Genomic DNA, 18,699 nt, shown 5'->3' on the forward strand with positions numbered 1-18,699 from the left:
GAGTATACTGCACATACCGTGACAGTCTGTTCCTAATGAACTGTACCTTTCATGGTATTAAGAAGTTAATAAATTGAGAAGTTAAAAAGTGAAGCTAACAATTGCCACCTTGATTAAAGACCCTGAGGATAGAAGACAGTTTGGCAACCCAGTTGGCAGGGGTTATGACACAATAATCTATTACTGTTTAATGTTAGGAAAGATAAGAGTGAGGCTGACAACTGTCCATGAGTGGGTTTGCAAACATTATTTATCTTGAATCCATCGTTAACCTGTTTCCATGGGCTTGTGAGCTGACAGACATACTGAAAAATACCAGTTCTGTCTCACTACCAACATCACAGCCAAATGTCACTGTATTTTGCCCCTGGTCAGTCCAATCTCATTGGCATACCTTAATGTGAAACATTCATAAAAGTCATGCTGACCTGAGAAATACAGGACCAGATCTGCTGCAGGTACACACGGAACGATTCCAGTTACGCAGTGAAGCAGCAGCTCATTAAAATAGCTGAGAATGTCCCTGAGTCCCTCTGCTGAGAAATCTTCCCTTTCTCACATACGTGCTTCCTATCATTGGTTTACATCACTGTGGTGCTGACTTGAATACTCACTCAGGTAGTAATAAGGAGGAGGTTCAGATACAATATGCTGAATTAATAAAAATAGATTAGGAAAGCCAGCTCATCTATTGTGATACCATAGCACATTGTTCCATTGTACACTGCAGACATTTTTCATCAACTGAACAGTACCTTAATGATATCCATATAAACCATCCCTGCATAAAGTCTGCACCAGATACTTGCACCTTCCTCTCAACTTTACCTGCTTTTAAAAAGCGTGGCTTATATATGACTTAATATTGTGTCACCTTTTATAAAATCAGGGCGCACTAGTGGCTGTTCATTTGGGCTGTAAACACCTGACTCTTCAACTCTCGTACTTGAGACTGCATTAGCAGCCATTGCAGTGAAGACGTTGCCAACAAGTTTATTGCAGTACAAAGAATCATGTTGAGACTGAGATATTTATGAATTGAAGGTACATTAGCTCAGGGTATTGGAGGTTTTTCTTCATAGATCTCTGGAGGGCGATCCAAATAAATCAATGTCTATTCTGGTAAAATATGTTTACAGTCTACCCTGATAATCTGAAATCATTCCATTTGCTAAAAAAGTTTATATTATCCAATAATTCAAATTAAGTAACATAATTAATGCAGAAAAGTGGAAAGTTAGTGTTAAAATAATTTGAATTAACTGACTTTTAAATTAAAAGTAGACTATATAATGATCAAATCTCAAAATAGACACAAGTCTTTCTAAAACCCTGGGCATGCCACTGTTTGAAAGTCATGAACACATTACCCTCATTCGTCACTTCTGTCATGTACTCAAGAAATTCTATTAAAAAAATTATTCCATCAGTATCCAATACAAGTTGTTGTTATCCCTCCCTTTTGTAAATTGTTCTCTTTTCATGCTGGTTTATCTATTGAGCAGTTTTTAAGTTTAAGCAATCAGGGCCACAGCCACTAGGCTCAATATCTGCCCCCTACACCACCGACACCCTATGACTGCAGTATGTCCCATCTACAGGATGCACCACAGCAACTCATCGAGCTTACTTCAACAGTGCTTCCCAGCCCTGAGAACTCTACCACAGAGAAAGACAAGAGCAGCAATATTGTGGAAACACCATCACCTTCAACTTCCCCTCCAATTCACACACCATCCTGACTTGGAAATATATCTTCATTCCTTCATTGTTACTGGGTCAAAATCATGGAATTCCCTACCTAACACCAGCATTAGAACTGCAGCGGTTCAAAGAGAAGGGCTACCACCACCTTCTCAGGGTAACCAGGGATGGATAATAAATGCAGCCTTGCCATCATCTGCCATGATTCCAGTTTCAAACCATAAATATTTATTTGCGATTTATTACTCTCATTATACTGATGTATTCTAAGTTTGTCACATGGCCAGTTAGTCTAAATAAAAATCCACTACATCAGGACCACTCCTACTCTGTATATTCACACAACCTGCATCAGTGCCAGGACTGCACTGTACATTCACACACCCTGCATCAGCACCAGGACTGCACTGTACATTCACACACCCTGCATCAGCACCAGGACTGCACTGTACATTCACACACCCTGCATCAGCACCAGGACTGCACTGTACATTCACACACCCTGCATCAGCACCAGGACTGCACTGTACATTCACACACCCTGCATCAGCACCATGACTGCAATGTACATTCACACACCTGGCATCAGCACCAGTACTGTAATGTGCATTTACATGTTAATTATATCCATGTGATTTATAACAATTAGTGTTAATTGTATCCAGGTGATGCATATCAATTGAGAACTCTCGTATCCATTCATAAGAGAGCTGATCTAGGGTGTGGTGTGGGTGTAATGCAGAGCTCTGTGAACAAAGCAACTGAAGACTAGGCTCTAGCATTCTATCTTTCACCACATGGCTATCCAATTTATAACATTGTAGCAGAGGATAATTGCCTAATGATGGAGGTTGGAGTCTACAATTTTTTTTGGACTTAAAACAAAACTTGAAAGCCTAGTGACCATTGTGGAAAATGGCAGAAAGCAAGTTTACATCATCGAGGTATGATTTCCCTCCGATGTTCTCTGAGTTTGAACCGTATGACCAGTGGAAGAATGAGGTTGATATATGGACATGGGTTACTACTCTACCAAAGAGAAAACAAGGCATGGCTTTGGCATTGTTGCTTCCTGGACATAGTAAAATCAGAAGTAAGGTATTTTCTGAGCTGGATGCAGATCTCTTGGATAATGATGAAGGTTTTATCTTTCTAATAGAACTTCTGGATCAAATCTATAAGAAAGATGACCTGTTAAGTGCCTATGAGGCCTGGTCAGCATTTGATATATTTCAGAAATCTGACGGTCATTCAATGGACGAGTATATCATGGGATTCAACAAATTGTACAAAAGGTTGACAAAGTTCCAATTGGGAATCCCTGGATCGGTACTAGCGTTTAAATTACTATATTGTGCTAAGGTGTCTCATTTGGACAGGCAACTGGTCCTAACTGGAGTCCAGTTCTCAGAAAAAGAGACTGTTGGATCAAATGTCTGCTGCCTTAAAGAAATTTCTGGGGAAACAGTCATTCCCTTCAGCCTTCATGGAATTTAGGGATGGGCAATAAATGCTGGCCCTGCCAGTGATGCCCACATCCCATGAACAAATTATATTTAATAAAAAGAACAAATGGGTTCTTCCACTGTGACACAAAGAATGGAGGTTTTGATGGTTACCAGGTTTCAAAATGTTCCAAATACTAAATGTAGACGCCAGACCAGGTTTCAAAATTTTCAAGTGACTGGACATAGGTGTCGATATGACTGAAGGATTGAACGTAGCCAGATTGGTGATGAAAGCAGGTACAGCAAATTCAGTTATATCGACATAAGACAAAATTTGGACTGTAATAACGGGCAAATGAATCCCAGGAATGCCCAAGGAAAAATCAGTAGATTCTTTAGATTTGACTCTAAGTATCATTGAGGAGAATTGCCCAGAGCAAAGAAACAGGGTCTTTGAAATGACGCATGAAGAAAGTAGTTCTGAGGAAGGGGTTGAAGATAATGATGACTATGAACAGATTATACTAGTTACAAGGAGTTTTAATCCTGTGATGAATGTATTAGTTGTGGATTCCTTTAATTGTGCGGTGTTAGTGCATGTACTTCAACTGTATGCGGTGTAGATTGGTTAAAATGTTATCTTGATTCACTAAGTAGTGAGGATCGAAGCAAGGTTAAGGAATATAAAAGTTCTACATGTTTTAGGTTTGGAGATGACAACACCTTGAGGTCAGTCAAGAGTGGTAATTCCATATAAGATAGCTGGAGTAAGCCATTTTATAAGTACGGATGTAGTCTCTAATGAGATAATTAAGCTTTTGGGTAAACCTTGCATGAAAAAGGCAAAAATGAAACTTGACATGAAACACGATGAGGCAATCAGTTTTGGAAAATCGTTTTATTTGCAGTTTACCCAGTCAGGGCATTATTGTATCCCCTTTGTAAAACCTGATGTTTCTCATCGGTGTGTTAGGCAAGTATTAATAGCGTCAGGTGATAAGGATAAGAGAGAAAAAAAATTGTCTTAAAGTTACATAGACAATTTGCCCACCCTACTTGTCAAAGTTTAAAGATCCTGCTAAAAGATGCAGCTGGAGTTGATGAGGAATACACTAGGCTCATAGAGATTAGTGAGAACTGTGAAATTCGTAAGAAGTATAGACGGACGCCCCCATGTCCTATTTTAAGTGCTCCATTAGCATGTGACCTTTAATGAGGTAGTTGCCATGGATCTAAAGGTATGGGACAAAGACAGAAATGTTTTCATCTTACATTTTATTGACCTGGCTATAAGATTTAGTATTTCCAGACTAATATATAGTAAGGAGAAGAAGGTTATTCTAGATTATATTATGTAAAATTGGATAGGGACTGGATTTGGGACAGTTTTTGACTGATAATGGAGGTGAATTTGCTAATGCAGAGTCCAGAGATATGTATGAAAATATAATTATAATTGTCATGAATACAGCAGCTGTATTTGGCAATGGTCTTTTGTGAAAGGAATCATGCTGTGATTGATAGCATGGTGCATAAAATTTCAACTGATCGCACAGAGTGTAAATTGTCAACTGCCCTAGCATAGGCAGTTCATGTAAAGAATTCTGTTCAGATGGTTGGAGGATATAGTCCTTACCAACTAGTCTATGGGCACAATCCCAAATTACCTTCTGATCTTTGTGATAATCCTCCTGCTCTAGAAGTTCCTGAGTTACAGACTAAGATAGACCAAGGGCTGGACAGTGGTAATGTGTTTCTTGATCACTGACATGACAGAGCTATTAGATCCAAGGAACAATTGCCCGAAGTGGGTACACGGGTGACATACGTTCCAGTGGGTCTAATGAATGGAGGGATGCGACAATTTTGGGACGTGCAGGCAAAGCTAATGGTATGTTTAAATTTTGGTTGAATGTTCAGGATGATGGCCATGCAGTGAGGTCCACGGACTGGCAGAATGGGATAAAAGAGTGGAGAGTACGACTGCAGAGTACAAATAGTGATAGGGAGTCCGGAAGTGAATCTCGTCAGAAAACGATCACGAACTAGAGATGAAAGAGGGAGATCTCGCAGTAGTAGTCCCTGCAGACATAGAAGTGGAAGTAGAAGACATAGCTTGACTAGGTCAGACAATGAAACAAGACCACAGTACAATCATGTAACAGAACTAGGAGCAGAAGTCCTCATGATCATGAAGTTTTGATGGCTGCCAATAAACTTGAGGATAAGCAAGTAAGAGAGGCAAAACAAATGGAGCTAGATAGTTGGAAAGAATTTGGAGTTTATTCTGAGGTAACAGATAAAGGTCAACCAGCTTTGTCGCATGGATGGGTTTGCACTGAAAAAGTCCTTGCAGATGGGACTTATAAGGTTAATGTGAGGTTGGTAGCTCGGGGTTTTGAAGAGAAACTGGGTGCTATAGATTTCAAGTGGATTCTCCCACTGCTGGAAAGTTAATCTTAAAAATCGTTATGGCTCTTTTGGCAACATATTCATGAGAGTGTTACTCCCATCCCAGTGAATCGTACTAGGTCATCACAGAAAGGTGATGTTGTATTTAAAGAGGAGACAGAGCAATTACGATGGTTGATTGATCAGTTGAACTGGTTGTGCACTCAGAATAGACCAGATGCTATTTTTGATGTGTTGGAATTAAGTACTTCAACAAAACACCCCATATTAGAGAATGTTTTACGGGCAAATAAAACATTGCGAAAAATTAAATATAGATAAATGCATACTTAAATTCTCATCCTTAAGTGACCCAAAGAAAATGAAGCTAGTTATCTTCAGCAATATTTCACATGCTAATCTTCCTGATGGGTATTCTAGTGCGGCTGGTTTCATAGTGTTTATGGGTGAGAATGGGAAATGTTGTCCCTTAGCTTGGGAAGCTAAGAAACTAAAAAGGGTTGTTAAAAGTACTCTGGCTGCTGAAACACTGGCTCTTGTCAACACAGTGGATATGGGATTCTATTTGGCAAATATTTTGAGTGATATCCTGTATAATGTCAGTACTGAAGATAGTATACCCATTGAATGTTATATAGACAATCGTATACTGTGGGATAATGTACTCTATGAAAAATGTGAGTGAGAAAAGATTACGGAATGACCTTGCTGGATTGAAACAAATGCTGGAGAGAAAGGAAATCTCTAAAATTAAATGGATGGATTCCACTGTCGGATTGTTTTACTAAAAGAAGTACATGTACAAAGAAATTATCAGGGGTCCTGGAGAAGGGTTGCCTCACAATGTAATGCTTTGAATAGTATACGTTGTACAGAGTATGGTGATTTTTGAAATTTTTGTTCAATTTTTTTTATTTAAAGAGAGAGAAAGGACTCTGTTAATTGTATCCATGTGATTTATATCAATTAGTGTTAATTGTATTCAGGTGTGTATCAATTTGGTACTCCCTTTTATCCATTTATAAGAGCTGATCTAGGGTGTAGTGTGGGTGTAATGCAGAGCTCTGTGAATAAAGGCTTGGAAGCAACTGAAGACTAGGCTGCAGTATTCTATTCTTCACCACCTGGCTATCCAATTTATAACATCACACACTCTGCATCAGGATCAGTCCTGCACTGTACATTCTGCCTGTAGTTAGTTTTTTAGGTTACACAGTAGATGGATTGAAAAGATTCATCCACTGTGTAACCTCGACAAAGACTATTCAATGAACCAATCATCTGATAAAACCAGGTACCCTTTGTTCCCACTGTCCTCTCCACTTTTCAAAGTCACCATCATTTTCATCCTTTTAAGAGAAGCCAGTCACATTCACACACCCTGCATCAGTACCAGCACTGTGGTATACATTCACACACCCTGCATCAGTACCAGCACTGTGGTATACATTCACACACCCTGCATCAGTACCAGCACTGTGGTATACATTCACACACCCTGCATCAGTACCAGCACTGTGGTATACATTCACACACCCTGCATCAGTACCAGCACTGTGGTATACATTCACACACCCTGCATCAGTACCAGCACTGTGGTATACATTCACACACCCTGCATCAGTACCAGCACTGTGGTATACATTCACATACCCTGCATCAAGACCAGCACTGTGGTATACATTCATATACCCTGCATCAGTACCAGCACTGTAGTATACATTCACATACCCTGCATCAGTACCAGCACTGTGGTATACATTCATATACCCTGCATCAGTACCAGCACTGTGGTATACATTCATATACCCTGCATCAGTACCAGCACTGTGGTATACATTCACATACCCTGCATCAGTACCAGCACTGTAGTATACATTCACATACCCTGCATCAGTACCAGCACTGTAGTATACATTCACATACCCTGCATCAGTACCAGCACTGTGGTATACGTTCACACACCCTGCATCAGTACCAGCACTGTGGTATACGTTCACACACCCTGCATCAAGACCAGCACTGTAGTATACGTTCACACACCCTGCATCAAGACCAGCACTGTAGTATACGTTCACACACCCTGCATCAAGACCAGCCCTGCACTGCACATTCACAGACCCTGCATCAGTACCAGTACTGCACTGTACATTCACAAATTGTGGCATGTTTTAGATTCATTTCTCTCCATTGAACTTGGCAATGTCAGACTCCACAGCATTGTCTGTGTGCCAATCCTGACTGAAGGCAGGAAGGAATGTAGTGGTAACTGGCAGTAATTGAGATCTAAAGCAGAAAATACAAACATCTTTATAATTTATATTTATAAGTTTTTCTGTAATTAATTATTTCAGTATGGTGGAAATGGTTGTTTTTACTGTAAAAATGGCACAAAAAAACAGTAGGTGCAAATCAGAGGAAGTCACGCTTAAATTGTACAGTGCTCGAGTCAAACCACACCTTGATTACTGTGTCCAGCTCTGGTCACTGAGACACAAAGGAGATATTCAAGATCTCCATATCCATAACGCCAGATGATAAACTTGTGGGCAATGATTGGAGAAACGAGCATTTCAGTCTTGAAAGGAGGCAACTTGAGACAGGATTTCATAGAGGAATATGAAGTAATAAATGGTACAAAAAGGTAAATGCAGAACATTATTCAAATTAAACCATAATCGTAGAACAGGGGGACACGGGTTCAAACTAGCAAAAGGCAAATTTAGGGCTGATTAAGGATGTACTTCTGCACACAAAGAATGATCTACACATGCAATGGATTTATGGGTAGGTTATTCGAGGCAAAAACCCTGGAATCATTTGAGAAATGTTTGAATTTGTGCTGGGGCTTTGTTTTTTTCCTCTCTCGGGAGATAAGATAGATGGCCTTGCTTGATTGTATCTATCTTGCGATCTAGTGATGTAAGTAAGACTTCCAAAATCTTCATCAGAGGAAAAACAAATAATACAAGAAAAAACATCCTTTTCCGGTTTGTCTTCTATGTTTACTTTGATTCTAAATTAATTTAGCTGGAGTTCCTTTGAGATTGTGCACTAAAACCATTTGCAGATGAAACACTTTCAACCTGTGCTTAATTTATAAAGAAATTTCAGTGCAGCACTTGTTGAATTTTGCCACTCCTGCTATTTGGAGAATCTGTTTCTCCAATTTCATCTTTTGCAAAACTCTGAACTGGAGGCTGACTGCATCTATCTTGGGTCTGCAAACTAGTTTGACTCAGCTCAGACTGCGGGCAGGTTTTGCTTTACCCACCTGCCTTTTGCACTCTACAATCATCCTCTCTTATCCTCTGATTTTTAAAAAAACCCAGGTCGTAGACAGCAACCCAGAGTTACACTGCCTGCTCTGCATCACTGCCTGGGCACAGAAATGGAGTGCTGCATTTCAAACGTGCACAGAGCTCTGCTCCCCAGCATCCAAATCTCATTACGTTTTTTTAATGACAGGAGAACTTGTGTGACCTATAAAGATGAAGAATTACATTTTGAAAATTCCCAGGCACTACTTGCTGTTATATACTACAGCTGATGTGGAGCCAAACAAGTGTAAGGCTACCTTTTCCGGATGATCTCACACTGGTAATCAATTTCGGTTACCTTACACATAGGTTATACCACACGTTCTGGGGTCATTTTCCGAGTTCTTGCTGTTGACGGGAACCCTCGCCCACTGCCCGTGCATATTGGAGATTTTTTCCACCCATTGAAATCAATGAACAGAAAATGTAATTCCCATTGTTGTAGGGATAATTTTTCCATTGATGTAGTGTAAGTCCATTCAAGGGGTAATTCCACGAGCAGCAACTGTCAACTAAATGCCGGTTGGATGTGTTCCTTGCCATTAGCATGTAATTTTCTGAGTACATCATCTTCTCTGTTGATCCAAAGCCAAAACCATATCACATTGATGAAAATGTGTGGTATGACTTGCCTCCTTTACAGCTGGAGTTGCTGTTTTCACCCATGTTATGCTGCATATCAGCCTCCACCAGACCACGATCAGCGATTATTGGAGATGTAGCTTCTTAACCATTGTCAGTGTGAAGAGACCCTCGTCTGGGCTGTATTTTCTACTCGACTTGATTCAGTCACTAACTAAAATTATGTGATAATTCATTTTTGTTTTTACAACAGCAACTTGCATTTATATAGCACCTTTGGCCTAGTAAATTGTCCCAAGGCGCGAAATCAGACAAAAATTGACACCAAGCCAAAGAAGAAGATATTAGGATGGATGACAAAAAGCTTGGTCAACGAGGTGGGTTTTAAATAGTGTCTTAAAGGAGGAGAGGTTCAGGGAGGGATTTCCAAAGCTTAGGGCCTAGACAGCTGAAGGCACAGCTGCCAATGGTGGGGCAAAGGGAATGGGGATGCACAAGAGGCCAGAGTTGGAGGAATGCAGAGTTCTTGGAGCGTTATAGGGCTTGAGAAGGTTACGGAGCTAGGGAGGGGCAATGCCATGGAGGGATTTAAATACGAGGATGAGAATTTAAAATCTTAAAGCACTAAATTCCTATGTTATTTACATTGCTTAATTCCAATTACTTAGATAATTCAATTTTCTTCAAGTGGAAAAAATTAATGAATTATCAGGAGTAACTATTCTAATTTAGATCCATGAACTCCAGGTGAAAAAAAGGGCTTGAATACAATCACTCCTGGTCTCGTTTCATAACTCATCCCACTAGGCTAAATAAACCGTGTTGATGTCATCATGTCCCAATTTTAATAAATAAACCCCTTTCCCCTGCCCCCTCAATGCTCACCTCCAACAAGTGCGAAGAGCTCATGGACTTCTTTGTCACTACGATTGAGGCCATCCAGTCAGCTGCCTCTGCTGTTTCCCTTCCTTCCCCTAGCCCACCAAGCCAAACTTCCCCCTAGGTTTTCCCCCTGACCTAGCCCTGAACTCGCATCTTTCTCTAGTTTCTCTCCTATCTCCCCTTATGCCCTCTCCGATCTTATTTTGTCCGTGAGACCCACCTCCTGCACCCTCGACCCTATTCCCACCAAACTGCTGACCACCCAACTTCCCTTCCTGGCCCAATATTAGCTGATATTGTTAACGGTCCCCTCTCCTCTGGTTCTGTCTCCTCCCCTTCGAACCTGCTGTCATCTATCCAGTCGTAGCCAGAGAATCACTTGCAATGGCTTCTCTTCCTGCTCCTGCACCGTTACCTCTAAGTCCCCCAAGGAGCTATCCTTGGCTCCCTCCTATTTCTCCTCTACATGTCCCTCGGTGACATCATCCAAAAACACATCAGGTTCCACATGTACGCTGATGACACCCAGTTCTACATCACCACCACCTCCCTCGACCCCTCCACTGCCTCTGATTTATCACGCTGATTGTCCGACTGGATGAGCAGAAATTTCCTCCTGTCTTTGGTCCCCGCCGCAAACTCCATTCCCTAGCCAGCGACGCCATCCTTCTCCCTGGCCACTGTCTGAGGCTGAATCAGACCATTTGCAACCTTGGCATCCTATTTGACCCTGAGATGAGCTTCCGATCACATATTTGCTCCATCACCAAGACCGCCTACTTCCATCTCCATAACATCTCCCGTCTCTGCCTTGCTTCAGCTCATCTGCTGCTGAAATCCTCATCCATGCCTTTGTTACCTCTAAACTCAACTATACCAATGCTCTCCTGGCCAGCCTCCCACCTTGCAAACTTGAGCTCATCCAAAACTCTGCAGTCCGTGTCCTAACTCGCACCAAGTCTCATTCACCCATCACCCCTGTGCTCGCTGGCCTACATTGGCTCCAGGTCCGGCACACCTCAATTTTAAAATTCTCATCCTTGTTTTCAAATCCCTCCATGGCCTTGCCCCTCCATCTCTCTGTAACCTCCTCCACCCCTACAACCCTCCAAGATCTCTGTGCTCGTCCAATTCTGGCCTATTGTGCATCTCTGATTTTAATCGCTCCACCATTGGCGGCTGTGCCTTCAGCTGCCCGGGCACTAAGCTCTGGAATTCCCTCCCTAAACCTCTCTGCCTTTCTCTCCTCCTTTTTAAGATGCTCCTTAAAACCTACCTCTTTGACTACCTGTCCTAATATCTCCATATGTAGATCGGTGTCAAATTTTGTTTGATAACGCTCCTGTAAAGCGCCTCGGGATGTTTTATTAGGTTAAAGGCTCTATATAAATGTAAGATGTTGTTGTTGTTTGTGAGTGAATACTTGATTGGCAGATGTATTGTACTGGTCTGAATAAATAAAACCTTGAAACATTTGTTGAATTAAAAGGAATATGTATTTATATACATCTTGTGTAACTCCACATGAATGCCATTCTCACATTATTATTTTCTGAAAATTACAATTTGCAGTTTGGAACAAATCGTGACACTTAACATACTTTAACATGAACATACTTTGTGTCAACTCCTAATGATAAAAGTTCAATAATTTAGACAAATCATTTCATTCCATCGAGGAACTAAAGTGTAACCTTTTTATAGTAATGCTATGCAACGAATCTGGGGAACTGGTAACTAAACTTCATAAATGTTAATAAATTAATAATTGAAGAGGTTAAGAACACATAGTTAAAGGGTGGAGTGACACTCTCTCGATATATTCAAAATGATACAGTTGAGGCCAGTTAGTAACATGTTTAATTTTCAACATTTTGACACTATATTCTTCTTATCTTACATTACATAATACATTTGAAAGATTGTTTTAATAATGCTCAGCCTTTTAGTAAAATAATTTCACCAAAGTCACAAAGTGGCCAAATGTTTGGAAACTTGCTCGTCCCTTCACGAGATGCTCTGCATCCGACGGATCACCCTGGCGGCTCTGAAATCTTGGCCACTTGCCCAGAGACCTGCATTACTCTACATGAGCTGCTTTGACATCAGGAACATTTCCAAAGAATGACAATCTTGAGACGCACAATCTTGAAGCAAATGAAGTCTCTGTCTCTTCTTTTTTTTCCCTCTTAAAAATGCATTTATCTCCTTTTTAAAAGTCTGGGATAATTTTGTCCTTGCATTTTTAAGAGAATCTACAAACTTCCCAGTTCAGTCCCACTACATTTGGAAATGTTGCACCCTGTTAGAAAGGACGGGTTTTACAAACTCCAGCCGCGACTGCAGGTCTCAATGTTTTTAAGGGTGAGGATTACATTCCCACACGTGGAGAACCACCACCTTGCGTCTGCTCACTGAAACCATCTCGCAAACGTGGTTCCGGAGAGGCTGAGGCACTAAAAGCCTGAGGTCATGGTCAAGTGTCCGGCGGCTCCAACGTTGCGCCAGTTCGGGTCTCCCGGGCCGCACAAATCACTTTCTCTCTCCTCCCACTCCGACCCCCAGCCCAGGAGACGACCTCACGCCGAGGAGTTGATGTTTCCCGAGGACATCAGGGTCTCGGGGCAGCCGTCCTTGTGCTGATGGGACGAGTTGTCAGACTTGCTGCGGCTGAACTCCAGCGGCGCCATGAGAGGCGGCTTGAGCTTGAGATTCCTGCCCTGGCCGGCGTGGCAAGCGCAACATAGCAGGCGGACGAAAGCCCTCCTCATCTCGCGGCTGGTGAGCGTGTAGATGATCGGGTTCATGGCCGAGTTGAGCACGGCCAAGGCCAGGAACCATTCGGATTTATAGAGAATGGGGCAACCCTTCACCACGCACGCCACGTCCACCAACAGCAGGATGAAGAGCGGCGACCAGCAGATGATGAAGGCGCTCAGCACGATGATCACCGTCTTGAGCAGTGCCAGCGACTTCTCGCAGCTCTTGTTGGAGCGCACAGAGTACTTGCGGAAGGTCAACCGGCGGCTCCGCGACCTCACCAGCACATAGATGCGGGCGTAAAGCAGCAGGATGGCCAGCAGGATGAAGCAGAAGACAGTGGTGCAGAAGAGGAGGTAATGCTTATGGTAGAGCGGCAGCACGGTGGAGCAGTGCGGGAAACCTTGCAGGCAGTTCCAGCCCATGATGGGCAGGCCACCCAGGAAGACCGAGAGCAGCCAACAGCCGCTGATGAGTAGGAAGACCCGGTAGCTGCTGCCCGAGCTGTGAGGCTTCATCTTCAGCATGGTCAGGTACCTCTCGATGGCGATGGCTAAGAGGCTGAGCACCGAGGCGGCCAGGGCCACGAACATGCTGCCCTCCCGCAGGAACCACTGGGCCGGCGTCAGCTTGAAGGTATTGGGGCCCGACAGCAAGATGTTGACCGTGTAGGCGGCGCCAGCCAGCAGGTCGGACAGAGCCAGGTTGCCGATGAAGTAGTACATGGCCCGGTGGAACTTCTTGGTCTGCCAGATGGCGAGCAAGACCATGAGGTTCTCCAGGATGATAAAGCAACAGACCACGATGAAGGGGATGGACGTGACTTTCAGCCCGGGCTCCAAGCCCCCGATGTTGTCCTTTAGCTTGCCGGTGTAGTTATAATGCTGCAAAATGATATCCCGGTTGGTGTAACTGTAGCCAGCATACGACACGTGGCGCTCGGCGCTCGCCTCCATCTCGCTCCTTTTTCCCGCGCCTTTTGTTGTGTGACTTTTCCCGCCTCCTCCGCTATAACATGACGCGCCCGCCAGAGGGCGCAGCGATCCCAGGTTTCTCAGAGAGGCGCTGCGGTGAGAGCAGCGAGCATCGTCCGCCTCAGCTCTGCAAAACAACCCAGAGCTGCAGTCAGCGCATTTTCAACCCATAAATCAAACTTCTGTTTTCAAAAGTACTTTACCTTTCGCGTTCCACACATCTCTTTCCCCCCACCCCATATCACAATTGCATATTTAATATTTTTTTTTCTTTAAAGAAAAAGCTGGCTGATTTTGTTGGCTGTTTTGAGATAACTGATTTATTCTTGACCAAAATCATTTAATATTCATAACAGCCCCCTTCCCCGTAAGTACATTTCAACCTTTTAGTATCAATTAAATTGAGGTGATGAATGAAAGTCGAGAATAAACCAATAAACAATATATGCAACTTATTTTGTAACTAGTTTTAAAAGTTTTTCTAGATGAAGGTTACCTTTTTTTTGTGAAAATGCAACTAATAGTTTAGAGGAGCCAGACCGTGAGAACAGGATACTCTCGTCGATTCGAAACAATGAGAAGCGGCGGGCTCGTTACAGTACTGTACTACATTTGAAAAAAGAACTCGTTTCTCTCCCGAGCTGATGTCTGTCGCCGACCCAGCAACATCAAAGCCAACTAAATAATGAGACTGGGTGGCGATTAAGAAAAGATGCACGCAGCTGATAAAAGTGCAAAACAGGAAAAAGGTTGACGCGCGAAGGCTTTTTTTTGACGCAAAGGATGCAGGACAGGAGCAACCAGACAACAGAAGTTGACACTGAATAGTTAGAATCATCCCACCACATACTTAATGCAAATTGCTGTACTGTATTCAGGTATTGCCAATAAAAGCCCTCATAAATCACCACCTTTAACCTGACTAGCTTATTCTCAGCATCTCAATCAGATTATATAATTCAGGAATAAAAGTTTACAAGTGACTTCTATAAAACCTTTTTTTAAAAAGTAAAAAGTTTCAATTTTAAAAAGTATTAGATATACAGTAAAGGTCCATAAAGTGCATCAATTTTCTTCGTTGCCTTCAGTTTGAACAGGTCTGTGAGCTGAAATGTGTTTTTCAGTCCTTACCCTGTGCAGGCTATCTGGAGGTTGTCTGTTGCTCTGCAGTTTTACACGTGTTGCCAGTCTAAGCTCTTGGTTGTCACTGAAACACACTGAAGAATCGAACCGGCTTTTTCACCACCAGCTAACAGAGACGGCCCCTAATTTCCTATTTGCTTCAACAATCTGCACAAACCCTGCGAGAGGTGGATTTACTTGGCAGTGGCATTGTTTTGTGTTAGGAGTCACCGAGTAAAACAGAACAGTGGGATACAGTGAATGTATTTCCAGTAGTTACATTCAATGTATCCCACTCTTTCAATAAAGCGAATGTTTCTGATTTTTTTTTAAAAGATGTAAAACATTTCATAGATTTCCACGGCTTAAATTGTACTTCAGTGATTTTATAGATACACCCTTTTCAAACCTTGTTCTGGGACTTTTACGAGTTAATAATCTAGACGCAGGGGTTGTTTCCGTACTGTCAACTTTATGCTTTTTTATGTTTAAAAAACACTTTATGGAAAGTGGTTGCCCCTCCTTACAAACCAACAAGTTTGAGCGCTGATATGATCAGGCTTTGCATGTAGTCTAGGCACGAACACTTGGCCGGTTAACTCAAGATAAGTCCATATCGAAAACATGAAAACCTCCCCCGTGTATTTACAATTTAAACAAATACACACGGGAGAGGAGCAAGAAACACAATCCAATCCGCTCTGCCTACAGCACTGCACGCTGCTGAAAGCCACAGTAAGGGGCGCTATTGAAAGGCGGTGAGCGAGTCTCCCGATAACTCCATTTATTTGGTCGGTGAGAGCAGTTATTTGCAGTTTGGAACAATTGAATGTAACGGGCTGGGGAAAGGGGGGGGGGGGAGCACTGGGTTCCCCCTGTGTGTATGGGGAGTAGGGAAGACCCTCACTCATTGCCCAAAGCGAGCTTGTTTTTAAATGCACTTCCTCTCCGGGAGCTGCGACCAGCTGCCGCTGCTCTGCCCCTTAAACATGGTCTGGAGCTTTCGTTGCTCTGCAGGAAGTGGGCTGCCGGAATTTATTTAAGTGAATGTGAGGCAAAGTGGGAGGGGTGCGAGGGCGAGGGGGAGGGGGAGGGGGAGGGGGCGAAATTCCGGCAGCGACCATGTAGACGGTCGTTAAAAGTGCTGGAATCCCGGCAGGAAGCGCCAGCTGGCTGTTTCGGCCTCCCTGGCGCTTCTCTGCTGATTCCCTGCTCCTCCATAAAAGGAATAACTAACGTTAAGGGAAGAGCTAATTAAAGCCGTTTGGTGCTTGTTTAAAAGGCCAATCATGGGAAACTGGTGCACACTTGCCTACCATTGGAGACACCTGGAGAGCAGAATATTTAACCCTAGGTCAGAGCTGGCGCCAAGTAAGCTCAGGAAGGGAATATTCTCAAGTATCAGCAGAGCAGCCACTGAAGTGTATTGTAAAGAGGACTTTGCAGGCCCAAAGCATGGGTGCAGCAGCCATTGCTGGGTTTCTCGTTGCAGAGGAGGAAGAGGAGGAGGAAGAGCAGCAACAGCAGCAGAGGAGGGCAGCCCAGGAGCGTAGGGGGCATAGACGGATCACCACACGCCGAACAAACTACCCCAGGCACCGGGTATTCAGGAACAGAGTCAGTTACTTAGGCTTGACGGAGGAGCAGTGCCTGAAGAGGCTCCGGCTGAGCAGGGAGGCTGTGACTGAGGTCTGCCGCCTGGTTCAAGGCGACCTGCATGGAGATTCAATCATCCGCACTGCGCTACCAGTGGCGGTGAAGGTCACTGCCGCCCTTAACTTTTATGCCACGGGGACTTTCCAGGCGCCCACGGCGAACATTACTGGGATCAGCCAGTTTGCTGTGTACCGTTCCATTAAGGAGGTCACTGATGCCCTGGTTCGACATGCACCCACCTACCTAAGCTTCAGGAGTGATGAAGAGCAGCAGCGACGACAACATTTTTTCACCATTGCCGGTTTCCCCAAGGTACAGGGCATCATTGACTGTATGCAAGTAGCCATTTGTGCACCTAATAACAATCCAATGGCCTACCTAAATGCAGATGGCTATTATTCCCTCAATGTCCAAATTATATGTGACCACCGGCAGAAAATAATGAATGTCAATGCGTGCTTCCCAGGGGGCATGCATGATTTCTACATTCTGAGGCAATCTGAGGTGCCTTTGATTTTTGAAGGGGAAGGAAAGATGAATGGATGGCTCCTTGGAGATCTAGGTTATGTGCTGCAACCATGGCTGATGACACCACTGCACAACCCTCGCACCCCAGCAGAGAAGCGCTATAACACGGTACATATGCAAACCAGGGTAGTCATAAAACAGACATTTGGGCTGTTGAAGAAACGCTTCAGATGTTTGGATCGGTCAGGGGGGGCCTTACGATATGCCCCAGAGAAAGTCAGCAAAATTGTAACTGTATGCTGCATGCTACACAATATTGCTATGGACAAAGGCCTCTCCATGGATTTAGAGGAGGAGCAGCTTCAACCCATAGAAGGTGAGGAGGATCAGGGCCCACAACAGCCACCAGCACTGGATCAGCCACTGCAGGCAGCGAGACAAGTGCGTGAGGAAATCATTGCACAGTTCTTCAGCAGTTGAGAACTAATGCTGTTCTTTGGACGGATTTATAATCAGACTTGGTTCTTGCTGTATTTTTGCATTTTTTGGTGTACAACTGTTTTTGATACCTTTTTTTTCTTTGCTACATTTGTCACTTCTGCACAATAAAACAATGACAGACTGGAAACTATCATACAAGTGTGCATTTTATTAAATAAATGTGTTTACTGTGTGTTGGTGGTGTTTGCCCCCTCTGACTAATGAATCTCGGTGTGGTGCCTCTCCAAGGTCTCCACTTCTACATGCTTCCTTGATAGAGAAAATTGCAATAGGGGATAGCTGTGCACATAAATAGCAAGCTGTGTGGAATGCAAATGGCCTAGGTGTCAACAGTGGCTCAGGAGATAGGACTCTCACCTGAGTCAGAAGATTGTGGATTCAAGTCCTACTCCAGAGACTTGAGCACTCCAATGCTGTACTGTCGGAGATGCCATCTTTCGGATGAGACGTTAAACCGAGGGCTGCGTCTGCCCTGTCAAGTGGGCATAAAAGATCCCATGGCACTATTTCAAAGAAGAGTAGGGGAGTTCTGTCCGGTGTCTTGGCCAATGTTTAATCTCCAACCAACGTCACTAAAAACAGATTATCTGGTCATTATCACATTGCTCTATCTGACACCTTGCAGTGCGCAAAGTGGCTGCTGCCTTTCCTACGTTACAACAGTGACTACATTTCAAAAGTATTTAATTGGCTGTAAAGAACTCTTTCTTGCTCTTTCTCTTTTTTTTTCACACTAGTTCCTGTGCCTGGCCCTGGTGGAGCACCTACTATATACTCAGTGCTTGCAGGACATTCACTTGTTCCAGGCTAGGTGAGGGCATAGAGCTGCTGCTGACATTCGGCCTCACCAGCTGCTGTTGTATTATGTCA

The 18,699-nt window shown here is 43.4% G+C and overlaps 1 protein-coding gene and 1 pseudogene across 2 annotated transcripts; one reads left to right on the forward strand and one right to left on the reverse strand.

Moving 5' to 3' along the window:
- Positions 1-11,821: 11,821 nt before the first annotated feature.
- Positions 11,822-15,313, reverse strand: s1pr1 (sphingosine-1-phosphate receptor 1). 2 transcript variants are annotated; one of them, XM_067990573.1, is made up of 2 exons: positions 15,214-15,313; positions 11,822-14,209 (listed from the first exon to the last, which is right to left on the reverse strand). In XM_067990573.1, the coding sequence occupies exon 2, from the start codon at positions 14,062-14,064 to the stop codon at positions 12,928-12,930; it is 1,137 nt and encodes a 378-aa protein (XP_067846674.1). In that variant the 5' UTR covers positions 14,065-14,209; positions 15,214-15,313; the 3' UTR covers positions 11,822-12,927. The 2 variants fall into 2 exon arrangements, with proteins under 2 accessions (XP_067846674.1, XP_067846675.1); XM_067990574.1 differs by lacking the exon at positions 15,214-15,313 and adding an exon at positions 14,579-14,766.
- Positions 15,314-16,659: 1,346 nt separating this feature from the next.
- On the forward strand, positions 16,660-17,808 carry LOC137324906 (putative nuclease HARBI1 pseudogene; annotated as a pseudogene).
- Positions 17,809-18,699: the final 891 nt, after the last annotated feature.

This window comes from Heptranchias perlo, chromosome 9 (assembly GCF_035084215.1).
Source record: "Heptranchias perlo isolate sHepPer1 chromosome 9, sHepPer1.hap1, whole genome shotgun sequence".
In the NCBI taxonomy this organism is placed as follows: domain Eukaryota; kingdom Metazoa; phylum Chordata; class Chondrichthyes; order Hexanchiformes; family Hexanchidae; genus Heptranchias; species Heptranchias perlo.